Source organism: Heterocephalus glaber, unplaced genomic scaffold, assembly GCF_053883595.1.
Source record: "Heterocephalus glaber isolate CG9 unplaced genomic scaffold, H.glaber_assembly_v1.0 deba00001805, whole genome shotgun sequence".
NCBI classification, from domain to species: Eukaryota; Metazoa; Chordata; class Mammalia; order Rodentia; family Bathyergidae; genus Heterocephalus; species Heterocephalus glaber.
The window spans coordinates 2,647,096-2,666,730 of NW_028258480.1; the positions used below are offsets into that span (position 1 = coordinate 2,647,096).

Sequence of the window (19,635 nt, forward strand, 5' to 3'; positions counted from 1 at the left end):
TGCATGCTTGGAGACTTATAAGATGCCTGCTGATTCTTTCACAGCCTCTCAGGGACACTCCATGTCCTGCATCCTCCGGCCTCCAGTGGCTGCTGGCATTCTACCATCTGTGGCCGCAACACTTCAATGTTGCCTTTTGTGGTCATGTTGCTGACTCCCCTGTGTGACTCCCCTTCATTTAAATCATTCGATTTCCTTTTATGGGAAGACCTGGGATCATGTTTAGATCACTCAAAGAATTGTTTCTCATTCTTAAAATCCTTAACCTAACCATACCTGCATCACCTTTCTGGGCCACATAGAGTGACATTGGACCCGTGAGCCAGAATCTACCATTTCCTCCTCCATGTGTCAGGCATAGGTGAGTCATACAGATGCTTCAGATGAGAAATAAAGAGAGAGACAGACAGAGAGAGACAGAGAGAGAGAGGAGTTTTGCCTTTCCTTCACCTTTTGCTCTTTTCAGAAAAGCCCTAAATAGTTTGGTTGATGGCCACTTACGTTAATGAGGAAAGATCTTTGCTAGTCTACTGATTCAAATAGTAGTCTCTTCTGGAAACTTGCTTAGAAATATACACAGAAAAATATTTTACTAGGTATCTAGGTGTTCCTTAATCAAGTCAACTTAACACATGCAATTAGCCAACATAAATAGCTACATTACATTTAATTCTGGGAAACTTACCACACCTGTATGCACATGTCCTCTAGCGACGTGTGCGTGCACTTCTGTTGGTGGGCTTCTTTATACATTTCTTTTACACACATTTGTATTGACATTGAAAATGAGCCCTAATATCTTTAATAAGGAATTTGAACATAGACCCCAAGAAACCATAGACACCTTCATTCCCATATTATGTTTCTGTATATAATATTATCTTTGTTCCAAACAACAGGTATTTGAAAAGGCAAACTCATCACTTCAGAAACTTAATATAAACATGGACATTAAATTTTGAGGGACTACATGAAGATGTGTGAGGAGTGAAAACAGATTTTGAGTGTTTCCAAAACAGTAAAGTCAAAATTCCACAGATTATTTTGTCTCCAAAATAATTTTTATGAATGCACTCTTGACCTCCTTGTTCCTCAGACTATAGACCATAGGGTTCAGCATGGGAATGATCATAGTATAGAACACAGAGGCGATTTTATCAGTGTCCATGGAGTGACTGGAGCTGGGCTGTAGGTACATGAAGATCGTAGTCCCATAGAAGATGGAGACAGCAGTGAAGTGGGAAGCACAGGTAGACAGAGCCTTGCGATGTCCTGCAGCTGAGCGCATCTTTACAATGGAGATAAAAATCAATGTGTAGGATATTAAGATAACTAGGAGGGCAAACAAGATAACAAAGCTGGCTACATCAATAAGAACCAGCTCATTAACATATCTGTCAGAACATGACAGAGCCATGATGACTGGAATATCACAAAAAAAATGATGGATTGCATTGAATTTACAGAAAGAGAGACTGAATGTGTCCCCAGTGTAGAAGGAGGCACTCAGAAAAGCACAGACATAGCAACCTATGATAAGACTTGCACATACTTTTGTTGTCATGGTGGTGGCATAATGCAGGGGTTTACACACTGCAGCATAGCGGTCATAGGCCATGGAGGCCAGGAGGTAATTTTCCACAGTGGCAAATGCTGTAAAAAAGAACATCTGAGCAGCACAGGCATTGTAGGAAATGACCTGGTCTCCCATAAGCAGCCCAGCCATGACCGTGGGAGTGACAGCTGAAGAGTATCCAAAGTCCACCAGAGACAGGTTACCCAGGAAATAGTACATGGGAGTGTGCAGACGAGGATCCAGGAGGATCAGCAGGAGCATCCCCAGGTTCCCAGCCACAGTGATGGTGTAGATGAGGAGGAAGATGATGAAGAGGGGAACCTGCAGGTGTGGGTCATCAGTCAGTCCCAGTAGGAGGAACTCGGTCACCTCTGAGCTGTTCTCCATCAGTGCTGTCTGAAAATCACTAGATGCTTTGTAGCAATGAGGAAAAAAGGAACACAATAATGAGGAAAATAAATGAAACTGGAAAGTATGTTTACCACATGCATTTTTTTCACTGTAGCAAAAAGTTGTATTTTGTGATTCCCCAGAAAATATGGAATTGAAAGCAAATTGGACCCATTACTTGTATACAGGAATCTTAATGAATTATCTACCCAATTTTAACATGTATACATTTGTTACTGAAGTGTAGACAACTCAATAACTTGATGAAACCAACTGTGTGGATGAATCCATCTGCCACCTCACTCCTCCTGAGCTCTGTAGGAGCTGACACTTCTGTGTTGCTCACTGCAGGAACTGCTGAGAATACTTGGGATGTGTGCTTGAGGTCTCCTCTCACTAACACAGTGAGCTCAAGTCATTGTTACATCCATGTAAATTACGAAGCATAAGAGATTGAGAAATGTATTCCCATTCACACAAGTGCTATTTGTCAATATCTGCTCTGGACCCAGGCCAACATTCAACCCATGCTGAATCATTCCTGACTCTAATAGCTTAAAATGAATATAAATCAAATTGAATTTAACTCAGTTTACAATTATTCTTTGTCTGCTTTGTTTCCATGTCAATGTTTGTGTTTCCATAATGAACTGGGTAATTGGTTATGTCATAATTTCATCTTGTTTATTAGGTGTTCACTTCCCACTAGAGATAAACCAGAAAACAAACAGACAATGTAGGAGAATGCAATGGTTCTTTTTCAACTACAAAAGGGTCCTGAATCAATTCACAAAGTCAGACTTGCTTTTTAATCTCCCCCAGCCCACACAATCTTGCCTTAGTCACCGCCAGCACTTCCACACATGCCAACCTGCAGTGGCTAAAAGCATAAACTTTTGACTAAGATGAAGCCAGGTTTAGCCTGAATCACTGCAGCTGGACTCCTAGCCTGGCAGAGGCGGTGGGATGACGGGGATGTCACCTGCAGAGGTGATCCTAAGTGAAGACAGAACAGCAGATAGAAGACACATAGAGCTTAGAATCCTGAAGGGATGCATGAGGGGCCTGATCTTTGCCACCTACGAGTCACTGGTCCTAACCTAACTACCTTGAACATCTTATTGCCATCTACCAAACAAGGAAAGCAATAAGATGGTTAATAAATGAAATAAGAAAATTTTTTAAAACACCAATAAAATGCTGAGAGTTAAACTCAGCTTGTAGAGGGCTAGCTTCGTATTGGGATAGAAGAATGGTCTTTATCTTGCTTTCACTGAGGTGGGTGCTAAGAAGCAAGGCTTCAGTTGTGAGTCTTGTGGTCTGGAAGCTTCTCTCCTCAATTTGCCACTCAGTCACACTGGAGCCCCTGCTTTCTCTATGTCTCAGTATTGCTCTCTGTCCTTGCTTCAAATATGACTGTGGCTTCTGCAATTCCATGAGAGCCATTTCTTTTTAAAATTTCCTCTTTTAAATTCATGTTTCAGTTTGAGCAAATCAATGTATTTTTCTTAAAATGTTTTCTTTTTTGTTACATTTTTATTTCTTTTTTATTCCATAGCCAAATCTCAGAGACCCAGGTGGAATATTACCAGTTAATCACTGCCTTTAACTTACAGAAGTGCTTTGGTGGCCAGATCCATGTTGAAAGATATTTTATTTGAATTGATTCTTGTGTAGGCAGAGTATTTCAATTGTTTTAGAAGAGAAGCCTCTGGAAGGGTATCCATCTAATACTTCAATTTACTTTAATTCCCTACCATCTTCCTCCTAAGGCTCTGGCCACACTACAAGTCTGCCCCTGAAGGGAACAGGGAAAGGAGACATTATTAGAACCTCTGCAGTAAGTCCTAGTCTCCTGAGAGCCATGGCAGCACAAGGCAAATTACAGGAAAGGTAGAAAAATGAGACTTTGAGAAGAAGCTGATCTTTGGGTCTGATCAGTGCTGCTCTGGGCAGCAAAGAGGAAAGCCCCCAGTTTACTGCACCTTTCATTCAGTACATCAGGAGAAACAAATGTAACAAATGATTTGCAGAGAGTTCAGTACATCCTGCGTAAATAAGATGTAACAATCCAAGAACAGCAAGGAACTGAGTAGATGAAGATTTTGTTCCTCCCAGGATGTCTTCAGCTGGTGTAATCTTGTCCTGGAGAATCACAGCATCACCAGATCATTGAGGTCTCAGCTGTGACCGGAGGCCAAAAGAGAATTATGTCTCAGAATTCCATAGCTGGGCTATAGGCAGGAGAACTAGGCTAACCAAATGATTTTTCCCTAAAATTATGTAGCATTGCTCCCGACATGTCCCTTAACACATTGTTTGACAACATTAACATACATGACCAGTTTTAGCATGTACTGCATCCTAAAACCTAAAATAAGGACTTTATGTATAAATTTGTGTGTGTGCATGTGAGTGTGTGCATGTGTGTGTAACTCAAGTAGCATTATTATTCTTGCTTTATCATTAGGAAACTGAAAGTTTGAGAAGTCATATGCTATCCTAAAATTGTGCCACTAGAAGAAAGATGCAAGATTCAAGAGTTAAAGCAATGTCCACTCCAATCAGTCCATGCCGTCATCCTCCTCCCTGTACAGCTGAGTAGATGAGCTGTAATAACAAACATGAGATTAGGGGGAAGGTGAAAATGCAGTTCAGAGCATCTCAGCTCATTTAGGACCATTTTCTATCTTAAAGCAGGCTCATTCCACTCCTCTGAGTTCGTTTCTTGTGCTTATCTCTAAGAAGAAGCAAAATAGTGAATAATATGAACTTATCACCTAAGCAATCATGTGTCTTAATTTTATTTATATTTTTTAAGAAATAAGGTCAATAAGCCATGACAATCTCTAATTCTCTCTATCGGAAATTTTCCCATTTACACCCAAACTGATATCAGGTTTTGGGAAACCCATTGAAACTTTCAATTTCTCTTTTTTAAATAACAGTAAGAATAGCTGACTCACTGTTTTTGCATGAATTATACTTCTTGCCAAAATACAGAATACAGAAACTTACCAGTTTGCTAGAAGACAAACAACAGTCAATACAGAATATTGAGCCTGAAATCTGATATTCAGCCATGAAACATTGCATAAATTTTATTAAAGGAGTTCTTTGCCAGGTAGTGGTCAAAAGTTTCCAAGTTGTTGAAGGCAAGAAAAAATGGAGGAAAGAACATTAGCATGGACCAAGTTCCAAATCTCCCACTACCTGTTTCTGTTTCCTTGGAAGAGTCTCCTTACTTCCTCTTTAATTGCATAGAAAGCATGAGAAAATTATATCTCACATATTTCAAAGAATTATGTCTATAAATAACAAATAAAGGAGGCCATCAGAACAACCTGTGAAGACGTTGTCATTTAAAAGTCTACCAATGTAGTTTTTTATCTTTAGGTGATTTCCAGGACTATGGTTGAAGGCGCATAGCAAGATAGTCATTCAGATGGATAAGTAATGACCAGGAAGCATGGTGGGCAGTGCTCCTGGAACAACGTGGTAGACATGATATGAGGATTTCCGAGGCCAATGCGTAGGTATCTGGAGAGAATTGTGGAGACTCTGAGCCCTCTGGAGAGTTAACCTATGGGACCGTGTAGAGCTCCTCATCCTGCTTTCCTCAGGAAGAAGCAATTAACTGTGTGTGGGGATCAAGCTGGTTATTTCAATGTGCAAAACTATTTTGCATTTCTTTTACAATTTTTATTAGTACATGTTTGCAGCACATAATGTTTGCTTTCACCTTAGGGAGTGGGTACATATACTTAACATATCTTTATTCTTTTCATTGCCCTTCCTACCCCTTCCCTCTTCATTCCATCTCTAGATACCCTTCCCTCATTTTCTTTGTATTTTTATTTCATATTTGAATCACATAACAATAATTACATTCATCGTGGGTAGTTGTAGATGTACTGTACATGGCTTTTTTATTTTATACTATTGGTACACTTTAGGTATAAAATATAATGACATTCAACTATGGAAATGTGCACCTTTCCATAATCTCTCTTGGTTCTCATTTTCCCCCCTCCCCTGCCCTCCCTTCAACTACTCCATCCCTCCCTATTTACAAACACTTTGTTTCCATTTTTTCATTTTCTCGTATTAATTCCATCCCCTTCTTTCCTTTCCCCTACCCCTCCCACTTCCCCTTCCCCTTTGCCACTTTTCTTCCTATTTCACATTATCTGTTATACATTTTATTCCTTATTTACACTATCAGTTTCTCACACCAGACAAACTATTCAGTATTTACACATGTATGTCCTATTTATTTCACTTAAGAGTATCACTTCAATGTGGATCCACTTAGCTCTAAATGTCTCTAATTTCTCATTTTTATGGCTGAGTAGTACTCCATTTTATTAAAAAACACATTTTCTTTATCCAGTCTCCAGTTGATGGGCATTTGGGCTGTTTCCAAGTTTTAGCTATTACAAACTGTGCTGCTATGAACATGGGCACACATATATCACTGTGGTATGATTCCTTTAATTCTTTTGGGAAGATCCCCAGCAGGGGAATAGCAGGGTCAAATGGGACTTCCAGTCCTAGTTCTTTGAGGTATCTCCATACTGATTTCCACAGTGCTTGCAGCAGTCTACACTCCCACCAGCAGTGGAGCAGAGTTCCTCTTTCCCCACAGCCCCACCAGCATTTGTTATTGGTTGATTTCATGATAGCAGCCATTCTTTCTGGAGTGAAGTGGAATCTCAGCATTGTTTTCATTTGCATCTCTTGAATGACCAGTGATGTTGAGCATTTTTTCTTGTATTTATTTGCTATTTCTACTTCTTTGTGTGAGAAATGTCTGTTCATTTCAGATGCCCATTTTCAGATTGGGTCTTTAAATTTGGGAGGTCTAATCTTTTTAAGTTCTTTATAGAGTCAAGATAGTAGACCTTTGTCTGAGGAAGAGCAGGTGAAGATATTTTCCCATGTTGTGGGTTGTCTCTTCACATTGCTGGTAGTTTCTCTTGCTGCACAGAAGCATTTTAATAAAAAGAAGTTGTTGTGCTCATTCATGGGCAACTGAGGTTTTGTTCATAAAATCTTTTCCTACACCAGTGTCTTCAAGAGTTCTACCTAAACTCTGTTCCAGCTGGTACAGCATTTCTGTTTCAATATTTAGATCTTTAATCCATTTTTATTTTAGCTTAGTACATGGTGAGAGATATAGGTCTAGTTTTAATCTTTGGCAAGTTGAAGCCCAATTTTTCCAACATCATTTATTAAAGAGGCTCTCTTTCCTCCAGTGAGGGTGTTTGGCTCCCTTGTCAAAGATGAGGTGGCTGAGTGTGTCTGGAGTTCTTTCTGCATCCTCTAATCTGTTCCACTGGTCCTCAGGTCTGTTTCTTTGCCAGTACCATGCTGTTTTTATCACAGTAGCCTTGTAGTACAGTTTCAAGTTGGGGGTTGTAATACCCCCTGCCATGTCTCTGTTACCTAGAATTGCTTTTGCTATTCTGGGTCTCTTCTTGTTCCAAATGAATTTTTGGATTGTTTTCTCAAGGTCCATGAAGTATGCTGCTGGGATTTCAATTGGAATTGTATTGAATCTATATATCAGTTTTGGAAGTATGGCCATTTTCACTATGTTGATCATTCCTACCCAAGAGCAAGGAATTTCTTTCCATTGTCTGATATGTTCAATCTCCTTTCAGAGTGCTATAGTTTTCAAAGAAGAGGTCTTTGATTTATTTTGTTAGGTTGATTTCTAGGTATTTCAGTTGTTTGGATGCTATCATAAAAGGAATTATTTGCCCTATTTCTGTCTCAGTGAGTCTGTTGTTCATGTAGAGAAAAGCTATTGATTTTTCTGTGTTGACCTTGTATAAAGCTGCATTATTGAATTTGGTTATTAAGTCTAGAAGACTTTTGGTGGAGTTCTTGGGGTCTTCTATACAGAGTATCATGTCATCTGCAAATAATGACAATTGGACTTCTTCATTTCCTATTTTTATTCCTGTCATTTCTTTCTCTTGTCTAATTGCCATGGCTAATGTTTCCAAAACTATATTGAACAGGAGTGGTGACATTGGTTATCCTTGTCTTGTTCCTAATTTTATTGTGAAGGATTTCAATTTTTAACCACCTAGTAAGATATTGGCTGTTGGTTTTTCATAGATGGCTTTTATCAATTTGAGGTAGAGACCATCTATTACAATTTTTTGTAGGATTTTATCATAAATGCATGTTGGATTTTGTCAAATGCTTTTCCTGCGTCTAGGGAGATAATCATATGGTTTTTGTCCTTGGCTCTAATTATATAGTGTATTACGTTGATTGACTTGCTTATGTTGAACCATTCCTGCATCCCTGGGATAAATCCCACTTGGTCAGGGTGTATGGTCTTCTTGATGATCTCCTGCATTCTGTTTGCCAGTATCTTATTAAAGATTTTTGCATCTATGTTCATTAGTGAGATTGGCCTATAGTTCTCTTTTTCAGTTGGGTCTTTCTCTGCTTTGGGGATCAAGGTGATGCTTGCTTCCAGGAATGAATTTGGGAGTATTGCTTCCCTTTCAATCTCATTGAAGAGTTTAAACAGTAGTGGCAGCAGTTCCTCTCTAAATGTCTTGTACAATTCAGCAGTGAAGCCATCAGGATCCAGGCTTTTCTTAGTAAGTTTTGAATTATGTTTTCAATTTCATTGATTGATATTGGGCAATTTAGAATTTTTAGGTCTTCTTCATTCAATTTTGGTAATTCATATGTACCTAGGAATCTGTCCATTTTTTCTGTGTTTTCCATCTTATTGGAGTATAGGTTCTGAGAGTAGGTATTGATGATCCTCTGAATTACTGCTAGGTCTGCTGTAATTTCACCCTTTTCATTCCTAATTGCATGGATTTGGGTCTTTTCTTTCCTTTTTCTGAGAAGGTTGGCTAAGGGTTTGTCAATTTTGTTGATTCTTTCCAAGAACCAACTCTTGGCTTCACTGATATTTGGATTGTTTTCTTAGTCTCCATTGCATTGATTTCTGCCCTTATCTTCATAATTTCCTCCCTTCTATGGACTTTGGGTTTGTCCTGCTCTTCTTTTTCTAGAAGCTTGAGGTTCAGCATCAGGTTGTTTAATTGGGCTTGTTCTGTTTTCCTAATATGAGTATTCACTGCTATGAATTTCCCTCATAAGACTGCTTTCATTGTGTTCCATAGATTCCGACATGTTGTATTGTCATTGTCATTTAATTGAAGGAAATGTCTGAATTCTTCTTTAATTTTCTCTGTGACCCATTTGTTATTCAGAAGTATGTTGCTCGATTTCCATGTGTTTACGAAATTTTTCCAGTTCTTTTGCTATGGATCTCCAATTTCATTGCACTATGGTCTGATAATATACAGGGGATAACTTCAATTCCTTTGCACTTACTTAAACATGTTCTATGCATGAGTATGTGGTCTATTTTTGAGAATGACCCATGTGCAGCAGAGAAGAATGTGTATTCTGACTTTGTGGGGTGGAAGACTCGGTAAACATCTGTTAAGTTCATTTGTTCAATAATTTGATTGAGTTCTAGTATTTCTTCACTTGTTTTTTAGTCTAGTTAATCTATTTGTGACAATAGTGTATTGAGGTCCCCTATCACTGTTGTATTACTGCTTATATGATTTTTCATGTCCATTAATATTTGTTTTATATAGTTGGGTGCACTAGTGTTTGGTGCATAGATATTTATGATTGTCATCTCTTCCTCTTGGATTGTTCCCTTTACAAGGATATAGTGTCCTTCTTCATCTCTCTTAATCAGTGTTGATTTGAAATCCACTTGATCTGAAAAGAGGATAGCTACTCCTGCTTTTGGGGGATTCCTGTTGCATGGAGTATTGTTTTCCACCCTTTAACTTTCAGACTATGAGTTTCTTTTTGAATTAATTTTGTTTCTTGTATGCAGCATATTACTGGATTTTGCTTCTTGACCCATTCTCCCAGTCTATTTCTTTTGATTGGTGAACTGAGACCATTAACATTGATGGTTATAATTGATATGTATTGACTTATCATTGTCATGACTTTTTCTTTTTGTTGGATTCTCCCCCTTTTCTTTTAATTGCTTGTTGTGCCCAGTGGGTTCATTCTGCTGGGCTTCCTGGGATTGTGATCCTCATTGTGTTTTTCTAGGATTTTTTTCTAAAATTTTTTGGAGTGCTGGTTTGGTATTCATGAAGTTCCTAAGGTGCTCTTTCTCAGGAAAGTATCTTATTTCACCATCAATTTTGAAAGATAGTTTTGCAGGGTACATCAATCTGAGTTGGAGGATGTTTTCCTTTAAGGCTTGCAATATGTCACTCCTAGCTCTTCTTGCCTTGAGGATTTGCTTTGAGAAGTCTGCTGTGATTCTGATGGGCTTTCCTTTGTATGTGATTTGTTTCTTTTCTCTAACTGCTTGTACAACTTTGTTCTTCTGTTTGGTTTCTGGGATCTTAACAATTATGTGCCTATGTGTACATTTTTTTTGATCAAGGCTATTTGGAGTCCTATATGCCTCACTTATCTGTATGCCAAGTTCTTTTCTCCTGCTTGGGAAGTTTTCTGCCATCACTTCTGTGAACAGTTTTTTTTATGCCATCTGCACTCTCTCCTGTTTCTTCATTGACTCCAATCAGTCTTATGTTGCTCTTCTTTGCATCATCTGGGAGCTGCTGGATTGATTTCTCATGGTCCCTTACTATTTTGAAGAATTTTTTCTTCTCTTGGTCTCTAATTGTGATCTTATCTTCTACATCTGAAATACTGTCCTCACATTGGCTCATTCTGCTGCATAAACTTTCAATAGAGTTGTTAATCTCCTTGAAATCTGTTTGCATCTGTTTTATGGATTCCATTTGTTTCCTTTGTTGGGATTCCATTATGTTCTTCATCTCCTCTATTTTTTTATCTGTGTCCTCTGTAGATTTATTAATCATGTCTTGCACTATGGGCACCATCTCTGCTGTTATGTGAGAAATTATTTGTGATTTCATTTTTTCCAGATCCCCTTTTATTGCTAGTTCAGGGAGTCCACATGGTTGAATATCAGAGTGTTCCATCTCATTTCCCTTTGAAGTTGCTGAAGGTGATCTGGAAGTCTGGTTCTCAGGCTTGTTTACATGTCTTCTCATTTTGTCTGGGGGGGGGGAGGTGCTGCTGGCACCAAAGTGGCTCACCTCTTCTGCTGGCAGCAGTGGTAGGTCAGCCCAGAACCCTCCTACTCTGCACTGGGAGCTGTGGTATGTTGACCTTGAAGCCTCCTCTGTGCTGGGAGCTGTGGCCCCTGTTTTTATTCTTAATATGTGGGAACAAGTGATCTCATTTATCAAGTTGTTTACCTAAAACAAAAACTTTTCAGGTCTAGGGATTTAGCTCAGTGGTTCCGCTGCCTGCTTCGCAAGCGTAAGATCCTAAATTCGATCCCAACTGCTGTACTCCACTCTGTCTTCACTTTCCCAATGGGCTTCAGTTTTCAAAAACAAGCCTTGGAGGGGCCCACTCTCTGATGTTCACCACTGTGCCATCTTTCCAAGCTCAAAGCAGTGGCTCTCTGCCCCAGGTCCCTCTGCTGCAGGGATCCAGATCTGAGGGATGCCCTCCCAGTCACAGGGACATGACACATCTCAAGGGGTCCAGGAATAGGCAGGCTGTTAATGGCATTTCTTTCTTTTTTTTATGGCATTTCTTAATGCTTAATTTACATACAATAATACTCTCACTTTTAAGTGTATAATTTTCGGAATTTTGTCAAATCCATGGTCACATAACTATTACAATAATCACCTAAACCAATTTATATGAGTTTCTCTTTCATAACTTCTCCAAAATGCTGCCATTAACAACACAGGCATAGTTTTATTATCCAAATAATTTGGCTGTCATTAGAATGTCCTCATAATAAAGACTACAATAAAATTCTATGATAATTGTACACCAGAATATTGGATCACATGGATAAATTACAAATTCTTGGAAATATTACCAAAACTGACTCCAGAGAAGGAGAAAGGTGTGAATACACGTTCATGTGCAGATATTGAATTAATAATAAATAAACTTCCAACAAAGAAAAGTCCAGGAATGCATAGCTTCACTTGTCAATTTTTCCAAACATACAATAGTAATATCTGATTACAGCAGAGAAGAGAACAGACAAGAGCATGTCTTGGTTTTCTGTGGCTACTCTCACTACCACAAACTTGTAGGTTTACAACAACACATACATTGATTCTTTCACAGTTCTTAAAACCAGAAGTCCAACATCTGTTCTCTGGGCTGAAACCGGTAGGTTTCCAGAGGAACAGCCTCTCCACAGCCCCTAGGAGACCCCCCCCTTTCCTCTTTCCTCCCTCGGGTGTGCCTGGCCTCACAACCTGGCAGTCACATCATTTCAGTGTTGTTTCTGCAGTCACATTGCTGACTCTTTCCTACATTTAAATATTTCTAAGTTCATTGTAAGGATACACTTATTAGATATCCTTTGCAGTACACTTAGATAATCCTGATAACCTCTCATGCTTTTTAAAATTTTAATATCCTTAATCACCCTGGCATAGTCCTTTAGGGTCACATACAAATAAGACTGAAAGGTTTAAGAATTAGAAAGTGGGTCATTATTGCACCTGCCACAATGTCATAAGACAACATTCTGCATTATCTGAAATTTTTAATTAATCCAAAATAATTCTACAACTAAATCATTTCAATGTTGATTAGAAATGGTTCCAACAGGAAAACTGTCACCATAAACTTAAAAGTGAACATGTCTGTTATTCTACAGTGTTCCAGAGGGACAGCATGCCCATCTTAGGACAGTCAAGCCCAATATTCCAGATGCTGAGATGTTGAAGCCTCCTACTGCACCATGATAACACATCAGCCATGGAGGCACATTCCTGTGTGTGGACTTCACACAATGCTGAACTCCTTGTGTCTCAAATGGAAAGGATAAAGATTGTGATTACAAAATAGAAAGTGGTGATGCACACCTGTAATCCCAGGATTCTGAGAGGCTGAGGCAGGAGGATTAAAATTTCAAACCCAGCCTGAGCAAGTTAGTGATGTAGTATCTTGTCTCAAGATAGATAGATAGATGATAGATAGATAGATAGATAGATAGATAGATAGATAGATAGATAGATAGAGGTTTGGGAATGTACCTCTGTGCAAAGACCTTGAATTCAATCACCTAGTAGCAAAAAAAGAAAATAAAAAGAAAAGTAAAAGGAATCCACGCTAGAGTAGCATTTGTAAGAATTTTACTTCTATTATGTCTTTCTATTTACATTCTATTCTACATGGAGAGTTAGAGCCACTCCAGTTAATTGTATAATCCAGATATATGAAGTAATTTTTTAAATACAGTCAGTCATTCAACCTTTAAGTAATCTCAATCTTAATTTTATTTTTTTACTAAATAGTATTTACTGGATGTGTTTCTTTCCACTTTGTGCAGCATCACTTTTAAGGTGAAAATTATGAGATGGTTTCAGATGGTCTACTTGCTTCTAAGATCCAGGATTGTCATCAAAAGCGACGGTTGCAAAGGTGGAGTTTGGGCATCATTAAAAATATGTCACAGAACAGAAAGTGAGGTTTGCTTCTTCAAGTGTTCGGAAATCCTATCTAAAATATCTACAGTATGTGTGCTGCACTATGATTGTCATTGGTTCAAAGATTCAGCATATTAATACAATTGGACTTAAAGCTTGTTTATTTCATTGATTCGTGTGACAAATGTCTATTGGCAGTCTGCTGTACAGCAGTCTTTGCAATGCTGAGAATCACGTTCTGAAAGAAACTAGTAATCTTACTGCTCTCGTGGACTTTAAATTCTAGCTCCAGAGAGAGATAATCAAGAGCAACCAAATAAATATAAAATAGGTGAGGGCTGATGGAACTATGGAAAATAATGCAGAGTGAGAGGGCTGCTTCCTTGGAGGGTGGAGAGGGAGCATTTTCATATAGGAGGTGAGGAACACCTTCAAGGTACAGTGACACCCAGGCAGGAATGTGACTGGGGAAGAAGGTCCCACAGAGAGGACCTCAGTGTCAAGGCCCTGAGGTGAGGCAGGAGCCCGCTTGAGTTCTGAGTGAAGAGCAAGGGGACCAGGAGAGGACCGAGAGTGACGTGACACTGCCACAGTATAAGTAAGAGGGAAAGCTGGCTACTTCACCATACTTCAGGGGGAAAGTGCACAGTGCATCAGCTTCTTAGTGCATTTTTAGGCAGTACGAAAATTGGTAACAATACAAAACAGATCTAAAAGTGTTTGTATTTTTCCATCATTTTTTCTCATATGATGGCTATTTTATCCTTTTGAAAATTACAACATTAACATTGTGGTTCTGTAAAAATGACATGATCAGGGCAGAAATATTAATTCATTTAAGATGCTATATTTATACATCTATAGATAAAGCATTCCCAGGAAAGCAAGTACTTCCACTTAAAAAGTATATCATGTTTTCTCATTAGGACTTACAGAATAAGAGTCAACCAAAGAAATAAATATAATTAAACATAAATTTATGTTCTCAAAACTGATCTTAATATTTTGTTAATTGTTATTAAAAACTAGATGCATTCTGCTTAATTCTGAAAAATGCCTGAAAGGACACACACACACACGCACACACACACACTCCTGTTTACACATCCATCCTTGCCACTGTTGCACTCAGACTTTTGTATTGGTGAATGATATAAAATAATTCACCTAGAATGAGCGCATAATCATATAAATCAAAATTCTTTTTATGGCTTTTGACAAACAGAACCCAAGGCATTTTAGCCATTTCTTTAGAGTTAATATATTTCTGAATATAATGTTTCCTTCTTCCATGTAATAGATTTTTGCAGAACCAAGGTTATAACTTCAAGAATTTACTTCAGTGCAGACCTGAAAATATGACACAATACAAGCAGAGGAACCGTCCCAGGTGTTGTGTATCCCAGAATGTGAAAATTACAATCCTAGAGACAGTGTTGCTTCCAAAACAACCTTTTTGAGTGTTTTCTTCAGTTCCTTGTTCTTCAAGCGATACATTACAGTTTCAGAGTGAGGATGATCATAATATAGAAGACAGACCAATGAGAGTCCAAGGGAGTCATATGTTAATTCTCAGGTCCCCAACCGGAGACAGGATGGGGCCCAGGGTGAATGCTATGGAGGGAACCTGTAGCTTGGGGGCACTGGGTGGTTTCTAAGGCAGGACTGTGTTACCGTGTTGGAGAATCCCGAGATGTCTTGTAACAAGAAGAGTCTAAAGAGCAGTGTTAGAAAAGAGAGACCAAAGTGAAAACAAAGGCATAAATACAATAGGTATTACTTTCTTGCAGCAATAATTTGTGCTTCAAGGTTCACTAGATAAAGGATGGGCTGACAAAATTTAGTTCATTGTACTTTAGTGCATTGTGATCATGTTTAGGGTTTCGAACTATTAAATGTGAGAAATCTTCAAAAATATTCTTCTAATTTTTAAGTTTTATGAATTTAAAAACTGGGATTTAGAAAATTGAATAAAATAGTCCAAGATGACATGTCTGCAATGAATATATCTACATTTTCACTTTCGTTGAGTCTAGTAAAAGCTTACACTTCCGTTTTGTTAACCTGCCAGGAAACTCTCTGGATAGTTTGCATTTATATTTGTCTACTCTTCTCAATAATGTAATGAAGTCAATCGGTTGTTTCATTCATTTAAATCATGAGACACAAGAGGTTGAGTAATTTATTCAGGTTTGCAAAACAGTAATTGACAAACCAACAAGTCAACCTTCAGACCAAGGCAGAATGGTTCCTAAGTACAATGATGTTAATTTAATTTAAGTAAAATTGAATTTAACTCAATTAACAATTAGTTATTGTCTCTATTAAGCCAAAGTCAATATTCAGGATCTCACAGTGAAGTAGCTGAGCGAGACCTGAACAGCAGGAGCAGTGGGCCATGTTCCACGGCAGAAGGTAAGGCCAAGCCTGGTGTGCAGAGCTGGCTTTTTGGAAAGGAGCACATCAGTCCTTCTCCTTATTATCTAGGAGTCACAGATCCTAAACTAAATTGAACTCCCCTGAACCTCTTCAAACTGAAGAAAATAATGAGCCCTGCCTGAAATTGTTACTGTGAGAATAACATCAATCAATGCATAAAAACAGTGACTGTGATGCTGGCTTCATCACCAAGGGCACGGAAAGTTCAAAGGTGGGGCCTGTCCCGATGGGCGGCAACTGTAGGATCAAGATCGGGTAGAGTGGGGGGACAGCAAGATTTCTGGGCACTGAGGAGTTGTGAAGTCTGAAGCTCCAGGCTCCAGCCTGCATTTCCTTCTATACCACAGGCAGTTAGTTTTTCTGTGCTCTGCAGTATTTCCGAATCTGTCTTTGCTCAGCCTATACAAATGGCTCTTCCAGTCATTCCATATGAGTCATTTCTTCTCTCAGTTTATTCCTTGAAATACACATTTTAGCTTGGGTAAAAGAGTCCTCTACCCTAAACTCACTCTTCCTCCAGTTCCCATGGATCAGTCACAGACTAAGGGCTGCAGGCTCTCAGTTCCTAGCTATCATTTAGCATGCAGGTCTGATGATGGCAAGCTCCATGCTTCATTTTATTTGAGTGAATTATTGTGTAGGAACTGTTTTACATCTTTTCCTTTGAGTTTGAAATCTTTGTGAAGGGACCCATCCCTTACTAACCATTGTTCATTGCCATCTTCCTCTTAACATTTGGCAACTTCACAAGCCAAGAACATGAAAACATGTTTGCTGATATCAATGCACATACACGGGTTTAGCTACACTATGCGGCCAATGATAGGGGCTTGCTAGAAAAATGTTCTGCGTATTATTGTTATTATTATTATTAGTGTTATTGTTGTTATTTTACCATTCACTAGTGAGGATTTGAAAAGTTTTATGATCTAAAATTACACAGCTAGTGTGAAAGACTGTCAAAATTCAAGAATTACACTCATTTTTTACCTAATCTGAAGTGTGTCCTGTTAGTTACATCACTGCCAACTTCTGTAGATGTGCTAGTAATAATAAACATGAGAAGGTGGAGGAAAGGTTAAGTGCACTTTACACATTATTAATTCATTTAAGAATCTATTTTAGTTTCATAATCAGTTGTTTAACTCTTATGTTTTGTTTTGTTTTTTAACCTCTGATGAGATGACAGAGAGCAAGAAATGACCACCTACTGAAGAGCAGGCAGCCCCTCCCTATAATTTCTGTTCATTTTCTTTTGAAAGCATCAGAATGTTTTGAAAGAAACATCATACTCCCTACTAATCAAAGTTCCAAGCTTTATACCCCAAATTCATCTCAGTGTTTTTTACAAAAGGCTTTAAAACATTTTTCTGTTTACAAATAATTCATACTAAGCATAGCTACCCCAAAGTGGTTTTTTTTGCACTTTATTAAATTCTTTTATTGGTACATTGTAGGTATACAACACAATTACATTTCTCATTGGGAATTGTACCTTTACATAATGCATCTTGGTTCTTATTTTTTCCCCATTCCTAGCCCTCCCTTCACCCCCTCCACCCTTCCCTATTTACAAAGACTTTATTGCCATTTTTTCCATTTCTCAGCATTTTCCTTTCCCTTCTTTCCTTTCCCCTGGCCCTCCCACTACCCCTACCCCTTTGGACCTTTTCTTCCTATTTTGCATTATCGATTATTCATTCTAATCATTGGTTAATTTTAGGTATACAATATAATGACATTCATCGTTGGAAATTTGCACCTTTACGTAATCTCTCTTGGTTCTTATTTTTCACCCTTGCCCAGCCCTCCCTTCAAGGCTTCCATTCCTCCCTATTTACAAAGATTTTGTTCCCATTTTTCCATTTTCTCATATTAATCCCATTCCCTTCTATCCTTTCCCCTAGCCCTCACACTTCCTTCCCCTTTGCCCCTTTTCTTCCTATTTCACATTACCTATTACATATTTAGTCCTTATTTACACTATCAGTTTCTCACACCAGACAAACTATTCGGTATTTACACATGTATGTCCTATTTATTTCACTTAAGAGTATCACTTCAATGTGGATCCACTTAGCTCTAAATGTCTCTAATTTCTCATTTTTATGGCTGAGTAGTACTCCATTTTATTAAAAAACACATTTTCTTTATCCAATCTCCAGTTGATGGGCATTTGGGCTGTTTCCAAGTTTTAGCTATTACAAACTGTGCTGCTATGAACATGGGCACACATATATCACTGTGGTATGATTCTTTTAATTATTTGAGGAAGATCCCCAGCAGTGGAATAGCAGGGTCAAATGGGACTTCCAGTCCTAGTTCTCTGAGGTATCTCCATACTGATTTCCACAGTGCTTGCAGCAGTCTACACTCCCACCAGCAGTGGAGCAGAGTTCCTCTTTCCCCACAGCCCCACCAGCATTTGTTATTGGTTGATTTCATGATAGCAGCCATTCTTTCTGGAGTGAAGTGGAATCTCAGCATTGTTTTCATTTGCATCTCTTGAATGACCAGTGATGCTGAACATTTTTTCATGTATTTATTTGCTATTTCTACTTCTTTGTGTGAGAAATGTCTGTTCATTTCAGATGCCCATTTTCAGATTAGGTCTTTAAATTTGGGAGGTCTAATCTTTTTAAGTTCTTTATAGAGTCAAGATAGTAGACCTTTGTCTGAGGAAGAGCAGGTGAAGATATTTTCCCATGTTGTGGCTTGTCTCTTCACACTGCTGGTGGTTTCTCTTGCTGTGCAGAAGCCTTTTAATAAGAAGAGATCCCACTCATTGATTGTTTGTGCTAGTTCATGGGCAACTGAGGTTTTGTTCATAAAATCTTTTCCTACACTGATGTCTTCAAGGGTTCTACCTAACCTCTGTTCCAACTGGTTCAGAGTTTCTATTTTAATATTTAGATCTTTAATCCATTTTGATTTTAGTTTAGTGCATGGTGAGAGATATAGGTCTAGTTTTAATCTTTGGCAAGTTGAAGCCCAATTTTTCCAGCACCATTTATTAAAGAGGCTATCTTTCCTCCAGTGAGGATGTTTGGCTCTTTTATCAAAGATGAGATGGCTGAGTGTGTCTGGAGTTGTTTCTGCATCTTCTAATCTGTTCCACTAGTCCTCAGGTCTGTTTCTTTGCCAGTACCATGCTGTTTTTATCACAGGAGCTTTGTAGTAGAGTTGCAGGTTGGGGATTGTGATACCCCCTGCCATGTCTCTGTTACCTAGAATTGCTTTTGATATTCTGGGTCTCTTCTTGTTCCAAATGAATTTTTGGATTGTTTTCTCGAGGTCTATGAAGTATGCTGCTGGGATCTCAATTGGAATGGCATTAAATCTATATAGCAGTTTTGGAAGTATGGCCATTTTCACTATATTAATCCTTCCTACCCAGGAGCAGGGGATGTCTGTCCATTTTCTGATACCATCTTCAATCTCTCTTTTCAGAATGCCATAGTTTTCAGAGAAGAGGTCTTTGATTTCTTTTATTAGGTTGATTCCTAGGTATTTCAGTTTTTTGGATGCTATTTTGAAAGGAATTATCTGCCCTATTTCTCTCTCAGTGAGTCTGTCATTTGTGTAGAGGAAAGCTATTGATTTTTGTGTGTTGACCTTGTAACCAGCTACTTGACTGAATTTGCTTTTTAAGTCTGGAAGACTTCTGGTGGAGTTCTTGGGGTCTTCTATATAGTGTATCAT

The 19,635-nt window shown here is 38.5% G+C and overlaps 1 protein-coding gene across 1 annotated transcript; it reads right to left on the minus strand.

Moving 5' to 3' along the window:
• Positions 1-1,039: 1,039 nt before the first annotated feature.
• LOC101724663 (olfactory receptor 5B3-like) lies at positions 1,040-1,963 on the minus strand. Its single transcript, XM_013067467.2, has one exon. It carries the CDS (start codon positions 1,961-1,963, stop codon positions 1,040-1,042), a length of 924 nt encoding a protein of 307 aa, XP_012922921.2.
• Between the last annotated feature and the right edge of the window lie 17,672 nt (positions 1,964-19,635).